Below are 20,313 nucleotides of genomic sequence, written 5' to 3' on the forward strand. Positions count from 1 at the left end.
AAATGGTACATTCCTGACGTTGTCCTGCAGTACTAATCCCATCCAGACAGGGCTAAAGACAGCGTGCCTTTCGGCTGTTGGCAATGTAGGATTATAATCGTGTCGTTGACCATAACAAACCTTTGGAGCTCAGACTAAGGACTTATGACAATACTAAACGTTTGATTGTCGTAATGGTAAAGACGAGAAAGAGACTGTCACATACTAAGTCAGAACCATCTTAATACAATCTCACACAAACTGTGAGTCGTGACGAGGGTGCGCACCGAATGAGGTAAGACTGGAAAGATTTTACTACAACTCCTAAAACTGAAATCACTTAACATATCGATGAGGCCAGCATAAATTAGTAATGTAAATGGTACAAGCCATTTTTTCATATTTGATGCCTGAGTTACAAAAGCTTTAAATATGGCATCTCCTAAATGGGCAAGGGCTGGCCAGATTTGGCAGCCACGCGAAGGGGTTAAGAGAGTAAACAATCCCTCTAAACATGAAAAGCACCTAATCAAGAACAATTAACAGCTTGTTAAAATGATGGGATTGTGGGATTAAATGTGATCATAACCGGTTGCAAAGATCATACACTGCCAAACTGTAAACTGGCTTTAAGTGATGAGGTTTAGGCTACTTTAAACTGTGATTGGTAGGCTTTATTATTTATTTATATTATTGTGCTGCCGATGCAGAATTACATTATGTATGTTACCTTCAAAAGCATACTGCAGACCTTTCAGTTTGCTTGTCTCGGAAATTGAAGATCCATTTTTCCCAAAAATGAATGAATATTTCCTTTAGTGGTTCACCAGCTTTCATTGTTGAGAATGCTTTGTTTGCTTTGTCGAACACAAAAAGCTTGATGGACAGCAGCAATTGAACGAGGGGGGTGGGGCTTAGCAAAGGTTGAATTGGGGATGGCGTTGGGTTTGAAAATATGGCCGGTCTGTCACAAATGGCAGGGACATTTTTTGATCACAATCCATCACTGCCGACCATCATGAAACTTGGCATAAATCTGCAGTGGTTTACGCTGAAGCAGCATATTAATTTGGCTGGCTTTTTGCCAATAGCAGGTGGTTTCATTAATAAAAATGCCAGTAACCCCTACAGTTGCCTATGCCTTTGTGTTAGCCTCTCATTGGATGTCCAATCTGCACAATCATGAAGTCACATCTGAGAAAATATGACCACTATTAGCCAATCAGTTGTCAGTGGGCATGTTACAAGCTTAGCAATGGCTTGATCAACTTAGCTAGGGAACACAATATCAAATTTTGGGATAGAGACTGAAAAACCTTTTTACCATTTATCCAATGTGGAACCCAATTGCATTTTAAAACTTATTATTAAGAGTTGTTACTATATCTTTTGACATTTCAGTCATTTCCAGAAAGTGTGTCTGGTAACTTTTTACAAGACTTTGCACAGTGGCTTTAGAGAAGGAGCAGTTTTGACACCGACTGGACATTTGGTGGAACTATAGCCCTCAATTAAAAAAACTAACTTTGAAAGGGCATAACTCCTGCCCTGTTTTTACTTAATTCCTGCTTGTAGCTGTATTTATTATTATTCTTCTCTAAAAGTGAATGGGCAGCAAAAACCGGAAATCATAAAAATATGAAACTAGGCCAGTATGTTCATATGTATCCCCGCAACTCAGATTTTGCAATGATGCCTACTGGCCAGATGATGGTGCTGTAACACAGCAGTTCACATTTTGGCCCATAACTCACAAGCCTTGTGGTCAAGAAGCAAAATTACTTTTCCCCCCAGATTCACTAACTCGAGCTCACTCGCCGGCCACTTTATTAGGTACACCTGTTCAACTTCTTGTTAACACAAATATCTAATCAGCTAATCACATGGCACCAACTCAATGCATTTAGGCATGTAGACATGGTCAAGACATCCTGCTGAAGTTCAAACCAAGCATCAGAATGGGGAAGAAAGGTGATTTAAGTGACTCTGAACGTGGCATGGTTGTTGGTGCCAGACGGGCTGGTTGGAGTATTTCAGAAACTGCTGATCTACTGAGATTTTCACGCACAACCATGTCTCGGGTTTACAGAGAATGGTCCCGAAAAAGAGAAAATTTCCCGTGAACGGCAGTTCTCTGGACGAAAATGCCTTGTTGATGGCAGAGGTCAGAGGAGAATGGCCAGACTGGTTTGAGCAGTAACTCAAATAACCACTCATTACAACCGAGGTATACAGAAGAGCATCTCTGAACGCACAACACGTCGAACCTTGAAGCAGATGGGCTACAGCAGCAGAAGACCACACTGGGTGCCACTCCTGTCAGCTAAGAACAGGAAACTGAGGCTACAATTGGCACGGGCTCACCAAAATTGGACAATAGAAGATTGGAGAAACGTTGTTGGGTCTGATGAGTCTTGATTTCTGCTGCAACATTCAGACGATAGGGTCAGAATTTGGCATAAACAACATGAAAGCAAGGATCCATCCTGCCTTGTATCAACGGTTCAGGCTGGTAATGTAATGGTGTGGGGGATATTTTCTTGGCACACTGGCTACTGTGGATGGATCCAAGACTTTGTGCATCTCTGGCAAAAGATGGCACTGTAAGACACAAATAATTAAAATACCTATCACTCTTCAACCGTCGGACCAAATAGGCTAAAATTTTGTATCCTAATACCAAACCAGTGCTGGTCATGACTAAAACAGTGGTAACCAACCCTGTTCCTGGAGATCTACCATCCTGTTTTGAATTTCAAAACTTTTTGAAATTCAAATTAGGCTTTCATTTCAACCCTAATTTGGCACACCTGATTCTACTAATTAACAGCTCAATGAAATCTCAGCTGTTGAATGAGGTGTGCTTTGTTATGATGGAGTGAAAACCTACAGGATATGGTTTCCAGTTTTTTCTTCTTCTTCGATTTCGTTTCACAGCAAAATCGAGAAGAAGCGAAGCAAAACATTCCGTTAACTTAGCGCTGAAATCGAACAAACTAACGTCTGCTAGCTTTTGTTTGATGCGATATCGGTGTAATAATGAGGTGCATTGTACCCGGTTGTTATAATGCCCCAATTAAACGTACCTTGGAAGCACATTTTCATAGTTTCCCACGCGATGCAACTTTGTGCCAGACATAGCTAGATGTAATCAGACACCCCAGCTAACAGCTGAAGAAGTTCGCAAACGAGGACTAAGGGTATGCAGCGACTACTTTGAAGACACCAACTACCAAGGCGACCGTCTGAAGCCTGGAGCTGTACCCACCGCTTTCCCATCGTTGGTCGAACCGTTCTAGGTAGGTACTATGCGGTCTGGCTAACGCTATAGCGTCTGTCTGTGATACATAGGATGTCTACCACCAGTTGCCGTTTGTCCTGGGAATAGCCTGTGGTTCCTCAATCTCAGCCCGCTCCTGAGTCGCTCTCGCACGATCAGCCTGCAAATTAGCCAAGCTCTTCTTCTGTGTATTCCGGCTCGAATCAATAGGGTACAACAATCCCATGATCAAAAACAAAATCTCCTTCGTCCTCAGACATTTTTGGTTTCGCTAGCTAGTAGTCATACAACACTATTTCTACCATAGACATATATATATGTATATATGTCTATGATTTCTACGACCAACCTAATATTATTGTCTGCAGGTACGCCCACATCAGAAGTCGCGCAATGATACGCATCCTTGAGTTCGACACTAAACTCCCTGGGTCTACTTCCTGCATTTGTAAAGGAAAACAACGAAACAGCGTAAAATATTAACATAATGAAATAACTAATCGAAAAATGAAGGGCGACACATTCATTCGAAGGACAATATCAGTCATGAGAAGCAGAAGTGTTATGTAGTGTAATTCCCCTTTAATGTTAGCATCCTCTGACCTTCGCAAAATATTAGTGTAACAATGTAACTGTACACAGGAACGTTTGGGGCCTCTGGCTCTCTGACCACAGGACAGACCCTCTGCGGAGTCACTTTCTCATTAACTTTTTCTGGTCAACCAAGGCATAATTAAGTGTCTGTCCCCTTCCTCTTGTGACACTGCAGTAAACTCACTGCTTAGTCAATTAAAGCACCAGTGTAAGGTGGAACAACCCTTTTAGGATGAAATGGCGAGCATTGTTGGGCTGAATAGCCTTTCTTGTTATTCTGCCACGTTATGTTAATCAGCTGAATCTAATTAATGAAATTTGGTTAATTGAGTAACTAAGGGGGAAATTACTTTTTCACATAGGTGACATGGGTGTTTGATTAAATAAATGACAAAATAATTTAATAAATGTGTTTTGTGGTTACTCAGGTTCCCTTTGTCTATTATTACATTTTGTCTAAAGATCTGAAACCATTCAGTGCGACAGATATGCAATAACAGAGGAAATGAGGAAGGGGGCAAATACTTCAGTGTGCCTATGCGCCTGATTTGCTGGTTCATTGGGGCATTTCTCCGACAACTGATAGTGACCATTGCAGCAACACAACGGTCATGTTGCATGCTTTTGTCATGTCCTTGGACGTTATACTTTTTGGCGTGATTCCTGATGTAAAAACTGTCTACAGGCACGGCAGCACATCACATCAATGGATTGCTTGTAGTCTAACTACGTTAACTCTTTTCCATTCCATTCAATTCCACCTTTTCTTTTTTTCCTTGTAGTCTGTAGATTTCTGTCCATGAACTGGCTTCGAAGGGTTCCCCTCCTCTGCATATTTGAGTAGTGTGGACATGTCAGCTAGCTAACAGTTACTACTGTAGTAATTTACCAACTGACTGAGTGAATGCATCTATACCAGTTTGCACTCACTCACTCACCTGCGTCGTTCTTGGTATACACGTGGCACACGTGGGGCATGCATTAACTGATGGGCTCAGTGTTGCATTGGGAGGCACATTTGGGCCACCAGGCCATGCTTAATGTCAATCCTTAAAATATGTGTCTTAAATTTATAATATTTTGTGTGTGTGTGTGTTTGTGTGTGCGAGTGAAAGAAAGAAAGAGAGAGCAACCAAAAGTGGTTCAAAGAAATCCCATTTAAACAAAGATTTTCTAATGCAAAGATGCTTTTTATCCGGTTCTATTGTGCATTGTGGTCAACGTACTACCATTGAGGTAAATTTGTTATTTCTGATGCCAGCTGGCGGAAGGGAGGAACTAGCAACATGGGAAAAAAGGGACGAGAGTTTTACCGAGGTAAGTTCTGTGCCATGCTTAGTAGAATACTTTTGACTCATCTGATGCATCCAAGATCATCATGCATAAATATGTAAGAAGTTAAATTTTAAAAATTATTTATATCTGAGAGTGGATAGAAATAAAAACTGCCCCCTTTTTTTGAATGTGCACGACACCACTTATTGGTGTCACAATCCATTTACCTTTCAAAAATTTAAATGGAATGGCCCTGCTTTGTGTGTAAGCAGGGAAGACTAACCACAGGGGGCTGCCAGCTACACTACAATCATATTTTAAACAAAAATAATAGAATTTCATTGCATAATCTTGAACAGATCATTAAATAGATCAATTTTTTGAAAAAGTCATTTCTGAATATGCCATTCCTAAAAGTTCCTTGAACTGTTCTAGAAAAATCTGAGAAATCTGTAAAGGAAACTATACTTGAACGCTGCTGCATGTCGGCATGAAACAGAGTAGTGATGACGATAAACAGTGAAAATAGAGCTGTAAACACTGTAGACGGCTGTGAACTACTATACCTCAAAACGATTGTGGCGTGTTGGGATATCCACTGCAGTGAGGTCTGTCATGTTCCTGAACTGGGCATTGGTGTGATCGCGCAGGAATGTGAGCACAGGAATGACCCCTTCAGGCTGTATCATTACCTCCAGCTCATTGAAACAAGTCACCTAGAAAACCAGTTACAGACTATAAGACTAGTCCGTTCCACTTGTTCATATAATAACATGTTAATAATAAATGTTGCTAATAACAATTATTTTTCATTGCCAGATAACACAAAACATAAAAGAGCAATTACTTTTTTCAGTTAAGTCAGACGGGATGCATTTTACCTGGACTTGCTGCACATACTTGGGGAGCATCTCCGCAACATACCCTCCAAAAGCAGAGAGTTGGTCTAGTGTAACTGCATCCTTGGGCCTGACTGTGGCTACATCAGAAAAGGTTTCAATGAACACAAGTTGTAATTGAACAATTTCCAGTATATTTTTTAACAGGGAGGAAGGTTTTACAGTAACTGCCATACTCATTCACAAATACACCATATACACACACCCTCACCAGTAATTAACCAGTAAATAACCAATCAACTCTTCCTCAGCACTCAACAGAACATTTAAGTGTTTCAAGCTTAAGAGCTCACGTCTGGGGTCAGTCGAAGTAGACTCCAACCTTGCTTGCAGAACAGTATTCCAATAGGCAGCTGAAAAATAAATATATTAGCCAGTTACATAGTCCATACCAGTCTATCATTTTTAGTGGCCATTTCCAGTTGTAACAAACCTTCTTGGATGGAATTCATATTGAGTTCACTTAAACTCTGATTCAGAGTTTTTACACCAGGAAAATTAAATTGCACTTCCAGGGCACTGTTACGAGCAGCCTCAGGCAAGTTGCAACACAAAGCACAAAATAGTACGTGTTTATAAAAAATATGAATTTATTTCCAAAAATTGTTATAGTAACAAAAACGCAGAACAGAATGCAAGCAGTGTGGAACCCCGAAGGGCTTCCATCAGGTGCTGCCAATCCTGCAATTAAAGAAAGAAAAAGGAAAAGCAAAAGAACCAAACACCACTGGAGCACCAGTGAGAGGGCTGCCACCCTTAAATGGTGACACCAGTGACTAAACAACGAAAATAAATAAATGGGTACTGCTTGTACACTGCAGAAGTAGCACGTCTTTCACGACAGCCTTGATGAGCATCAACAAAAACCGAGCACCAGGGTCAGGCACACAAAGGCTCCAGAGGGGTTCAACACAAAGACTCACCTAGAGTCACACAAAGACTCTCCCAGAGTCACACAATGACTCCCCCTGAGTCGAATACAAAGCCTGACATCACCGACTTGACACTATAGTTTAGATACACGTGTGTGCAAAGAACATTTCCAAACCTCATCAGAGAAGGCAGGGAACACGAGACACCAGACATTACGAAGCCAAACACCGGAAGGCCATGCAACAACTGCACACCAGAAACACCACAGCCAAGCAACAGGCCCACCGCCAAGACGCCAGAGCAAGCAATGCATTGGGGGGGCACCCCTCCAGTACTACTTCTGCAATTATGGTATTGAATAAATGGAAATAGTCGGCTACTACCTCAAGCGAATGTAGGCTTACAAAACTTTTTTACAAATGACAATCACAGTTGCTAATGTTATCACCATAACAACCAGACAGTCACACCCCACACCCAATGCAGGCAAACCACAGGGAAAAACTGTGTCAACATAAAAAGTGACAAACACACAAAGTACAACCAAACCACAAAGTCATGGACTGAAAAGTTCACTCCATTAGGCAACCAACACTACAAAAAATGTCACTGAGACACAAATGTTGCAAGAACGTGTAAAAAAACACCAAAACCACGAAGTCCTACTACTGTTAATTAATTTTCAGTGATTAACAAGCATGCAAACATCCGACTAATCAAATGGAAAGGGACACAGCTTCTTCGCATTGTGTTAGGGAGATTAAATGATAAATGCAATTTAGAAAAATCCGTTTTAATCGCTAAGCAGTAGCGGAATCCTCCCCTGATTTTCCTTGAGCATCAAGACAATTAATCCACAAAATAGCCTACTCAATACTATCATATAGGCTATAGCCAGCTCTCCCCAAATAGGCAGTTTTAGCGAGTAGCCTAGGCCGTATAGCCTACATTTATTTTCATTTGCAGTACGAAATTGTGCACATTTTTAATCAACATTATTTGCGGATACATTAACTTCTTTCTCTGCACTCATATTCATGGCAAATATCTGCAATGCGTAGGCTAGATTGTAAACACAATTGAAGTGCAGGTTTTGTTTTTGCTGGTTATTCTGAGAGCTAACATAGTAGATAACAAACAAGATACACCAGTCTGTTAAGTGTAGACTACTTTAAAATGGATTTTTAACGGATAAATTGAATTTATGATTTAATCCCCCTAACACGGTATGAAGACGCTGTGTGTTAGGCTACTTGCCATTTGATTAATCCAATCGTTGGCACGCTTGATTATAAAGGAAAATTACTAATGAAAACAGGTTGAGATCAATGATTAATTTAAAGTAAAGTTTTGCGCGCCACCAATTTTCAGCTCACCAGTCGCCGCTGAATAAAACGTTATGTATGTGGGAAATATTCAATCCTAGCTTAGCTGCTGACCAGCAACCTGCTGATTTTGCTTAAGCAATCAAAGTTGCCGTTAATAATAGCCAGCGTTCGTGGGGGCTGTTTATTCACTTATCTTTAAAATGTTGCATAGATGAAATGACATATTAATGAAACTACGTACCACTTCCACTTCCAATCAATCAAGGTAATCAACGATATTTTTCTTTGTGCTGTTCATATAAACAACTGTTCCTCCTGAGTTTTTTTTCCTTCGGATTTTTGATTATCAGACCCTACACACCAGCCAGACCTCTCCGTTCTGCCACCTCTGGACGCTTGGCACCTCCCCCTCTTCGCGTCTGCACTTCCCGCTCCCGTCTGCTGTCTGTCCTGGCCCCTCGCTGGTGGAATGACCTCCCCGTGACGGTCAGAACAGTAGAGAATCTCACCACTTTCAAACGCAGACTGAAGACTCATCTCTTCAGGCTGCACCTCTCCCCACCCCTCCCTAGCCTATAGTTCAGCTCACTGTACCTAGCTAGGATAATTTGATTATGTTAGTGTATCTGGCAGGATTGTTTTTGTATGATTAGGTGTGATTCCAGTGCTAGTTTGTACTTGGTAGGATTCTTGCTTGCTGAACAAGCTTACTCTACAGGGTTGGAGTCCTGATCGATGTGGTCACTTCTGGCACTACGATCCTTACTTCACTCTAGTGTTTCTTTTGCGCCTCTACATCATGAAACCTATGCACTTGTTGTACGTCGCTCTGGATAAGAGCGTCTGCTAAATGCCTATAATGTAATGTAATGTAATGTAATGATTGGTTGAGCGAGTAACTGGCTAAAGGAAACACATGGACTGGAGCCTAAATGGACTGGATTGTCATAGTTATTTGTAAAACTGCCGGTCAAAATGATTTATTTACCAAAGGTGGGTGGACAGCGTCCACCCCCAATTTAACCCCTGCAAACAGGTGATACCAACCTGACTTCACCAATTGAAAGGGATATTGCTAATGAGGCCTCCCCAGATCCTAACAAACTTCGAAGCATATTCCCACAGAGAATTTCCACCAAAAACAAAAGAGGCAAACTAATGAAGTGACAAGCCACACAGGACCTGCCCGTCAACTTCAACTAACTGCGTAAGGCAGGTGATGCTCAAAAGAATTAACTACAAACACAGACACAAATCAACTCATTGTTTCTATAACATTAAGAGCTATAAAGAAAAAAATTGTCTAGGGGTAAAGAAAACTGAATACTAAATCTCGGATGAGTGCCCAATACCATTAAGACCTGGTCTAGGGTCAGGCCGTAACAAGGTGAATTATAAAGGAAACAAGTGGGGTAAGGGAAACGTGCTGCAAACCGGCCAGTAACTCCAGTAACGGTTTCCATCTGTCTATCCAAATCTAACAAAAAGCTGGTTAGTCCTTGAAAGGTACTGGGCACAGGGTGGTTTTGAGTGCTGAGCTTCGGACAATTAGTTGGTATTCTGAAACCAAAAGTCCGAATAGCGCACCCCCAACAGAGTTAAAACTCCACCCACAGAACCTTTAAAAATAATAAAGGAAAAATAACAAAGAAAAATAATTATTTTTTTGTGTCCCGATAGAAGGAACTGTAGTCCAGTTGGGAACACACTCACTAATCGGAGCACTATACGAAGTGCAGAGGGCAACATGAGAGTCGAGGTCGAGAACGAGCAAAAATCCGACCTACAAACAAAGCAAAGGGGCTAGGCAAGAATAGAGTCGAATACGAGAATAAATGGTCTTTGTTAAATGGATACTTCACAACTGCTCTCAAATCTGCCATAGTGAAACCTCTGCTAAAAAAGAACAATTTGGAATCTTCTGTTTTAAGTAAGTTTAGACCTATCTCCAATCTCCACCTTCTTAAGGAAAATACCAGAGAATGCAACTTTAAGCAATTAAATGATTTTTATAATAACAACTCCATATTGGAGAAGTTTCAGTCAGGCTTTTATACTGACCATTGTGGAGAAACAGCTTTGGTCAAAGTAGTGAATGAACTTTGGCTGAGCGCATACGCTGGCGGTGTGGCCGTTCTTATTTTTCTAGATCTGGGTCAAATATTTATTTTAAGTATTTGAATTAAATAAGTTTTTTTAATGATTAGAAAAACAACATTTACAAATACTAAGTATTTAAATTACAAAATGTATTTCAAAATACTTTTAAGGAGCATTTGCATGTATTTTCAATTACTTTCAAACGTCTTAAAAAACTACAGAATTTTCAAATACAAACTGCTTGATTTAATGGAATTATTTGAAAATACTTTCACAACATAAGGCTAGTGATGCAACATGCGTAAATGCACCATGCTGTTGAAAGACTTGAAAAGCACTGGATATGCAAGAACCTATCAGATTTGAAAGTTGAGCATTTTGCCTAATTAGAAAACAGTATTTTGATGAGAACATGTCAGGTGACTGCTGACGGAGCCAGTCCAATTGTACAGATTTCCATTGTTAATTGGTAGTGAATATGCACGATTGAATTCTATTTTATCAGTGTCTAATCTTACAAAATGTAAAAGATGGAACTGTATCTATGGCTGTTGAACACTCTGACAACAGAAAAAAGGAGGAAATACAGTAAAAGGCCACTAACTTTAAAAAGATTACATGGGTACAAATAAACTGGCATGTAACTTATCAAGAAGTCTGAGTTTGCCATACATGCAAAGACACGTATGGGCATTTAGGCTATTGTCTGTTAGAGGCAGCGCATGGGTTGTTTAAAATAGTCAACGTAGGCTACCCTTGCCCATAATCGAAATTCAACCCCTATCCCCTAGTAGTTTCCCTGGAGTGCCCTCTGTATTATATTATATCGGTGACTCAAAACTACCGAACGTCGGAATATTCTAATACCGAACCGTTTCTTTTTTTTTTTTTTTTAAGTACCGAGAAAGTGCTGAAGTTTTGGTATATCGTGCAACACTACGTCAGACACATATTCCAATCCATTGCTCAGCTTAGCAGAGAATGCACATTTCAGAGCACCTCAGAGACAGATAGAATAATAACACATAAATGCGCATTTCAAATAATAAAGACGACATTGAGGAAAAACGAAACAAAAGACGAAATATCAACTCGCGACCTGCGTGCTGGCCGCAGAGCAGTCTACCGTTATATTTATGTAGACATTGGCAGATGAGAAAATTTCCGGTTACGCTGACCTATAAAACGCTATTCCAAAAGCAAAATCAGACATGTTATACATCGTTAGAAAGCTTACACTCTGACCAACGGAATAAATGAGTTGTCAATCAAGCCAAATTGCACTAAAAAGGGCGACAACGCCGTAAGCAAGTGTGGTATTACGCACAGCTATTTATGAAGATAGCCGACACAGGCGTGACAGATGCGCGTATTTTTCACAGACGGATTGTCCAAGACAATATATGACCACTCATTCGCGAAAGGGACATCTCTACGCGTAAAACCGATGGTAAGATTGTATATTTATAAAATGTTTAGTCCCAGATATTGACTGTAGAATGACATGGTCTAATTAAAAAAAAACTGTCTCGGTTATTTCGTTATTCAGTGAGCAGCTTTTTCACTGCTGTATTGGCATATTTTAGGGCTAATGTCGGGTTTCTCTTGTTGCTACGGAATATTGCATTACATTACATTACAGGCATTTGGCAGACGCTCCTATCCAGAGCGACGTACAACAAAGTGTTTAACCATAACCAGGAACAAGTGTGTCGAAAACCGTAGAGGGCAGTAGCCTACCGTTCCAAGTGCAGGGAACAACCGCATAGTTCAACTTGGACCCTGTAGGTTAAACTGATTAACGCTAACACAAACAAGAACAGCAACAACGCAGTCTATGCAAAAATACAAGCAATAGTTAAGACGAGTTAAGTCACCTACGAAACAACTGCCTAGTTACAACCCTAAGCTTACAGTCAATTTAGAGATTAAATTGAGAATATGATTTACAGCATAAATTGCGTCTTTTGTTTATATTCAATATTAGTAATTGCAGCGAGAAACTGCAGCTGCAGACACAAGATAGTCTCTTATGTTATGGTAGCAACGGAACGAAGCGGACTATGTATGTATTACCGTCATGGTTTCATTATACCAGCGTGTTTTAGCGCGTTTGCACAGAAACTCAGAACCTATCAATAAAATGGTTTAGCTATTTCTCAGCATAATGATAGATTCAAAGACTTAACGAACTCACCCGATACTGTCTTCAAATGGATCCATGCTCAAGAAAAGTAATTATACATCTTCTCAAAAAGCTTTTACTAACAAATCTTTAATAGCCTAGCATGCACTCTGGCTGGCACTGTCTTCCATTGCTTCCTCGACGTTCAGACCCTCGCCTCACTGATAAAAACTAGACCCTACGGTGTCGGATTACTTGCGTCGCCATGGATGTCGCTTGCCTTAAAGAAGTTTACTAGATGTCGTAACCCATGGGTGTCAAACTCTGGCCCGCGGGCCAAATTTGGCCCGCAGTGTAACTATATTTGGCCCGCGAGGCAATCCCAAATGACTACTAGAGCTGGCCCGCCAGTATTATAGACAAATCCGGCGAAACCCGGAAGTAAAGCAGCGCCGCCATTACTGTGTGCCTTGCTCAGAGACTGTAAAAAATATGGACAAAGCTACTGTGACGTCACCCATTGCCTCTCCGTGGGTCTGTAAAACACGTTTTGAAGCTCAATGGCGGGCGCGGCCATGTTCTCGATTTGGAGCCAAAACCATAGAGTTAAGCGGTCTTGTGATTTTTACAATGTGATTGACAGTCCGGTGCGGAAAAGCCCATCAACCTGAACGAACGATTGCAGAACGAACTTGAGGCTAGCTGACTGTCTGCCGTTATGTTTTAAAATATACGATCAAATGTTTACGGAGTTTAATTTCCATCCGTGACTGTACTGTGTCATGTAATCACGTTATATGTATGACATTAATAATACAATTATGTTCAGTTATCTTCAATTTATGTTTCTCGGCAAAACGAATATGCTTAGCTAGCATATCAGCTTGCCAGTGAGCTAGGTAAGCTATCCGTGGTTAGCTCACGCATTAGCAATATGAACTACAGGGGAAGAACATCGACTGCACTGATGGTCAATCAATCAGAGATGTGTAGACTACTGGTGATTTGACTAGGCTAATTTTCATATAACTGTCTGGTAGACCTGCTGTTAACCAAGCAAGTTATCGTCGTAGGTTTTCGCCACAGTCAGTTAATGAGCCATTAACTGCAACTACTCCATCGCCGTTTGTGGTGTTTACTTGCTGGGTGACGCTAGCTGACCGATCGTTCGCAAGTCACTTTTTACCGAATAAAAATTAACACTGTCAGCGGTGATTAACAAATCTACCAAGTATTTTAATAACTGATCTACAGGCGTGTAAATATGACAACGCACTTTGAAGAGCAAGTTTTCCACCTGTTGCATAAAGACAAAAATAATGTACATTGAATTTCTAATTATTATTTTCTTGCTAGCTTCTAGCTTTGTCACATTCGTGCAGCATAGCCCAGGTAGACATTTACGGAATGTACACGACTGACAAGCCGTCAAACACGTTTGACAGATGGAATATTTGCCGGTTAGGGTTAGCTAGCTAGTCAAATGGCTTGGTAGCCGAAGTTGCGAACTGTTTTAGCATAGGCTACTGGACTACCACATATAGCAAATAAGCGTTAGCTGATTACGCTTTCTGCCAACTAATTATTTGGTTAAGTGGGCTAAAGGAAATAGTAAAAATGACTCGGCTACCGCAAAACTTCAGAGGAGGATTATTTTATGGTCGTCTAGTGCAGCTGTAAATAGCACACGCTATGATGAAACCACTACAAAATGGGATGCCTGCATTTTCTGACTTCGCACAGGTGGACCGTGGTCGGAGCCGCAATGTCAAGGCCAAGAGACGCCACCTCCCACCCCAGTGACCACAGATTGTAGCCCCTACTGTAGCTCAGTCCTCCGCAGTAATGTCAGTTTCTGGAAAGCAAAGGGAAGGACACAGCAGAGCTCCGGGAGCAAAAGTTTCTGTGTGAGCTGGCCTTTCTGTGTGACATCTCGAGCCATCTCGATGCGCTGAACCTGCAGCTTCAGGGGCGGGGGCGCATCATCACAGACATGTACGCTGCAGTGAGGGCTTTTAAAACTAAACTGTGCCTGTGGGAGAATCAGATGCTGCAAGGAAACCTTGGCCATTTTCCCTGCTGCCAAACCATAAAAACGCAGATCTCTACCGCCGTGTTCCCATGCGCACAGTTTACTGAAAAACTCAGTGTACTTGGCGCTGAGTTTAGCCGGCGATTTGCTGACTTTGATGTCCAGAAATGTAGGTTTGAACTGCTCAGTAATCCCTTCGCAGTTGATGTGGAAAACGCACCAACCAACCTCCAAATGGAGTTGATTGAACTCCAGTGTAATGACACGCTGAAGTCAAAGTATCATGCTGTGGGCGCCGCACAGTTTCCACAGTTCATCCCTGACACAATGCCTCAACTCCGCACCCAAGCTGCTCAGATGCTCTCCATGTTCGGCAGCACTTATCTATGTGAGCAACTTTTCTCCTCGATGAAGATGACTAAAACATCTCACAGGAGACGTCTGACTGATGAACACCTTCACTCGATACTGAGGATTTCCTCAGCTCAGAGCCTGAGCCCAGACATTGATGAACTAGCATCCAAGAAGAGATGCCAGGTATCTGGCTTGGGCACATCAGATTAGATCAGTGTGTAGCAAACTGAGCAATAATTAACCTTTTCTTTATGCACTTTTTCTTGCTACTCCAAGGCATGGGCTTGAATGGTTGATTGATTTATTATTGTTGTTTTATTTTTAAAATTATTAGCCTGTGGAAAAAGTTTATTTTGATATTTAAATCAGAAGGCTGCAAATAGAAAAGAGGCATACGATTTTTATTTAAATTTCATTTAATAAATTAATGCCATTGATGTGTTTTTTTATTTGAAATTCGATTTTGCATGTCTGCACTATTGTTATATATTGTATAGTAATAAGCGTTGCTTGTTCCATATTCAATGTTAAAGCAAAACTTGTTTGGGTCCATATTAAAAGGTTCATTTGTTCAATGTTGGCCCGCGACTTTGTTCAAGTTTTAAATTTTGGCCCACTGTGTATTTGAGTTTGACACCCCTGTCGTAACCGTTTAGATTTGGAGCCACAGCTCTTCCGCACCCCACCTAATGAAAAAGTCCAAATGGCAGGCAAACAATATGGCGGACATATGTAGTCCCAATAGCAAAGTTGTAGAGCACATTCACATGCGTCGGTCGATGACGTTTTGTGTTGATCTGACTTACAGTGTGGGAGTTATGACCTTTTAAACATGACCCTTTGTTATAGCACCACCATCTGGCCGACATGGGTTATTTGTAGTGCCTGAGTAGTGGGGGGCCATAGGAACCCACCTGCCAAATTTGGTTGCACTAGGACTTATGGTTGCTGAGCCTCAGACATTTTTGCAGAGAAAGCTTCCACGCCCCAACTGAAAAGTCAAAAAGGCGGCCAAACAATATGGCGGACATAGGTGGTCCCAAAGGCAAATTTGTACAGCACGTTCAGATGCATAGGTCGATGAAGTTTTGTGTTGATCTATCTGATGGTGTGGGGGTTATGGCCTTTTACGCAAAACCCTTTGTTATAGCGCCACCATCTGGCCGACATAGGTGATTTGTAGTGCCTGAGTAGTGGGGGGCCATAGGAACCCACCTGCCAAATTTGGTTGCTCTAGGACTTATGGTTGCTGAGCCTCCGACACTTTTAGCGGAGAAAAATAATAATAATAATAATAATAATAATAATAATAATAATAATAATAAATAAAGCCGCAAGCGGCGTTGGGAGGGGTCCAAGCATTGGCACCATCGCGCCCCCTATGGAGCGATTTTAAAATGGCTCTGTCCTCATGATCATTCACCTTCACCCAACATATCTACTGAATATCATGATGATTGTATAAAAAATGTATGACTTATGGCCAATTTTGTGGTAAGAGACGCTGGCGGATGACTTAGTTGCGTCGCCATGGATGTGTCCTGGCTGCTTCCCGTAAAGGCCTTTACTATGTCGTAACACTTAGATGGCATGTCGTAACACTTAGATGGCCCAGCGTGTTTGTACAGCTGTAGCGCTTCCATGCCGCAACTAAAAAAAGCGTCACACTAGTGTTGTCACGATACCAAAATTTTGACTTTGATACAGATACCAGGTTTAGTATCACGATACTCGATACTGAAGCGATACCAATTCAATACTCGGTACCTAACGATACTGAAATTACCTTAATAGATCAGAAACGTAATGTCCACAAGGGTTGACCTCATTTTCGAATTCATGGTTTTTAACAACCGGGTTCATTAACAACCTTTAAGTTGAAGCCTCTTCAACATATGAATATGCGTAGGCCTATAGTGTTAACACTGAACAATAGAAAAATGTTAAATATATTTCAAAAATTGAACAGTTGTAAACTAAATAATCTTTAAAACAGGTCTTTCACCTTTAAATAGATTTTAAAACAGCATATTTTAATAACAATACAGCATTTATCTATAATAAAATATTTCCAAATTGGAACACCTATTGCTACTGAAGTGAACGGAGTCAAAGCTTGCGCTGTATCAAGGAGCTGAGTGCACAAGCGCAAGTCACCTCACTTGGCAACCTTAGTTGCTACTGCCTTCTAGCGAAGATTCTGACAAATTACACGTTTCATCCTCTCAATCAGTAATGCGGAAGACAATTTTCCCTGGCTTTTACATTTCACTCAAAACTACCGAATGTCGGAAAATTCTAATAGCGAACCGTTCATTTTTATTTTTATAAGTACCGAGAAAGTGCTGAAGTTTTGGTATACCGTGCAACACTACGTCAGACACATATTCCAATCCAATGCTCAGCTTAGCAGAGAATGCACATTTCAGAGCGCCACAGAGACAGATAGAATAATAACACATACATACACATTTCAAATAATAAATACGACATTGAGAGAAAACGAAAAAAAAAGACGTAATATCAACTCGCGATCTGCGTGCTGTGCGCAAAATAGCCTACCGTTTTATTTATTTAGACATTGGCAGATGAGAAAAAATTTGGTTACGCTGACCTATAAAACGCTATTCCAAAAGCAAAATCAGACATGTTATACATCGTTAGAAAGCTTATACTCTCACCTACTGAATAAATGAATTGTCAATCAAGCCAAATTGTACTAAAAAGGGCGACAACGCCATAAGCAACAGGTGTGGTATTACGCACAGCTGTTTTTGAAGGTAGCAGACATTTCACAAACGGATTATCCAAGACAATATATGACCGCTCAGTCGCAAAAGGGACATCTCTGCGCGTAAAACCAATGGTAAGATTGTATATTTACTAAATGCGTAGTCCCAGATATTGACTGTATAATGACATGGTATAATTTAAAAAAAACGTTGTCTCGTTTATTTTGTTATTCAGTGAGCAGCGTTTTCACTGCTGTATTGGCATATTTTAGGGCTAATGTCGGGTTTATCTTGTTGCTACGGAATATTACATTATATTACAGGCATTTGGCAGACGCTCATATCCAGAGCGACGTACAACAAAGTGTATAACCATAACCAGGAACAAGTGTGTCGAAAACCCTAGAGGGCAGTAGCCTACAGTTCCAAGTGCAGGGAACAACCGCATAGTCCAACTTGGACCCTGTAGGTTAAACTGATTAACACTAACACAAACAAGAACAGCAACAACGCAGTCTATGCAAAAACACAAGCAATAATTAAGACGAGTGCATTAACTAAGTCACCTACGAAACAGCTAACTAGTTACAACCCTAACCTTACAGTCAATTTAGAGATTAAATTGAGAATACGATTTCTCTCAGCATAATGACGGATTTAAAGAGTAAACGAACTCACACGTTATTGTCTTCAAATGGATCCATGTCAAAGAAAAGTAATGATTCATCCTCTCAAAGCTTTACCGTAGCATATTATTTATTTAGACATTGGCAGAATACAGCATAAACTGCGTCTTTTGTGACTATTCAATGTTAGAAATTGCAGCGAGAAACTGCAGCTGTAGACACAAGATAGTCTGTTATGTTATGGTAGCAACGGAACGAAGCGGACTATATATGTATTACCGTCATTGTTTTATTATACCAGCGTGTTTTCGCGCGTTTGCACAGAAACTCAAAACCTACCAATAAAATGGTTTAGCTTTTTCTCACCATAATGACAGATTTAAAGACTTAACAAACTCACCCGATACTGTCTTCAATTGGATCCATGCCAAAGAAAAGTAATTATTCATCCTCTCAGAAAGCTTTTACTAACAAACATTTGGGGCGACATAGCTCAGGAGGTAAGACCGATTGTCTGGCAGTCGGAGGGTTGCCGGTTCAAACCCCGCCCTGGTCATGTCAAAGTGTCCTTGAGCAAGACACCTAACCCCTAACTGCTCTGGCGAATGAGAGGCATCAATTGTAAAGCGCTTTGGATAAAAGCGCTATATAAATGCAGTCCATTTACCATTACTTAACAAACTCACCCGATACTGTCTTCAATTGGATCCATGCCAAAGAAAAGTAATTATTCATCCTCTCAGAAAGCTTTTACTAACAAACATTTGTAAGCCTATCCTAAAATGCACTCTGGGTAGCACTGTCAGACCGTCGCCTCACTGATAAAAACTAGACCCTACGGTGTCGGATTACTTGCGTCGCCATGGATGTCGCTTGCCGTAAAGAAGTTTACTAAACGTAACCGTTTAGATTTGGAGCCACAGCTCTTCCGCACCCCACGTAATAAAAACGGCCAAATGGCGGGCAAATAATATGGCGGACATAGGTGGTCCCAATAGCAAAGTTGTAGAGCACATTCAGATGCATCGGTCGATGAAGTTTTGTGTTGATCGGATTTATGGTGTGGCAGTTACAGCCTTTAAAAGTATGACCCTGTTAGAGCGCCACCATCTGGCCGACATAGGTGATTTTTAGTGCCTGAGTAGTGGGGGGCCATAGGAACCCACCTGCCAAATTTGGTTGCTCTAGGACTTATGGTTGCTGAGCCTCAGACACTTTTAGCGAAGAAAAATAATAAGAATAATAATAATAATCCTAACAGATACAATAGGGTTCCACCAGCTTCGCTGCTTGGACCCCTAATAATCCCAACAGATACAATAGGGTTCCACCAGCTTCGCTGCTTGGACCCCTAATAATAATCCTAACAGATACAATAGGGTTCCACCAGCTTCGCTGCTTGGACCCCTAATAATCTGAACAGATACAATAGGGTTCCACCAGCTTCGCTGCTTGGACCCCTAATAATCCTAACAAATACAATAGGGTTCCACCAGCTTCGCTGCTTGGCCCCCTAATAATCCTAGCAAATACAATAGGGTCCCACCAGCTTTGCTGCTTGGACCCCTAATAATAATAATCCTAACAGATACAATAGGGTTCCACCAGCTTTGCTGCTTGGACCCCTAATAATAATAATCCTAACAGATACAATAGGGTTCCACCAGCTTTGCTGCTTGGACCCCTAACTAAAAACCCATCTTTTCATCTTGGCTTTTAATTAATACAATTTTGATTACACACAGACTAATTAAAGAAATAAATAATTATTTTTATATTATCTTCATGACATCTTAAAACGTTTGTTCTTGTACTCAAAGTGCTTTTATTTACTTTATTATTTACTTTATTTTTCATTTAATTGTAAAACGTTATTTTAAATGGTTTTTAATCATCTTCAATTTTTTTTCCTACTTTTTACCCTTTTACTGTTATCATAAAATGCTATTTGACATATGCTTTGTCTGTCTGCTGTAAAGCACTTTAGGCTGTTATCCATGTACAAAAAGGTGCTATACAAATAAATGTCTTCTTGTTTGCTGCTGTTAAGGGAAAGGGAGGGAATTTCCTTCGTTTACGCACTAGGTTAGCAAACTAGCCAGTTAAGCCAATTCGG

General features: G+C 40.7%; 1 protein-coding gene across 2 annotated transcripts in view; it reads right to left on the reverse strand.

Moving 5' to 3' along the window:
- Positions 1 to 20,313, reverse strand: part of ndufs3 (NADH:ubiquinone oxidoreductase core subunit S3) — a 130,165-nt gene that overhangs the window by 86,548 nt on the left and 23,304 nt on the right. For both annotated transcript variants that reach the window (XM_035417523.1, XM_035417522.1), the window contains exons 2-4: positions 6,321 to 6,380; positions 6,010 to 6,107; positions 5,695 to 5,844 (exon numbers count right to left, since the gene is read on the reverse strand). In XM_035417523.1, coding sequence (XP_035273414.1) covers positions 5,695 to 5,844; positions 6,010 to 6,107; positions 6,321 to 6,380 — 308 coding nt within the window. The remainder of the gene's footprint in view (positions 1 to 5,694; positions 5,845 to 6,009; positions 6,108 to 6,320; positions 6,381 to 20,313) is intronic.

Source organism: Anguilla anguilla, chromosome 5, assembly GCF_013347855.1.
Source record: "Anguilla anguilla isolate fAngAng1 chromosome 5, fAngAng1.pri, whole genome shotgun sequence".
Classification (NCBI taxonomy): Eukaryota; Metazoa; Chordata; class Actinopteri; order Anguilliformes; family Anguillidae; genus Anguilla; species Anguilla anguilla.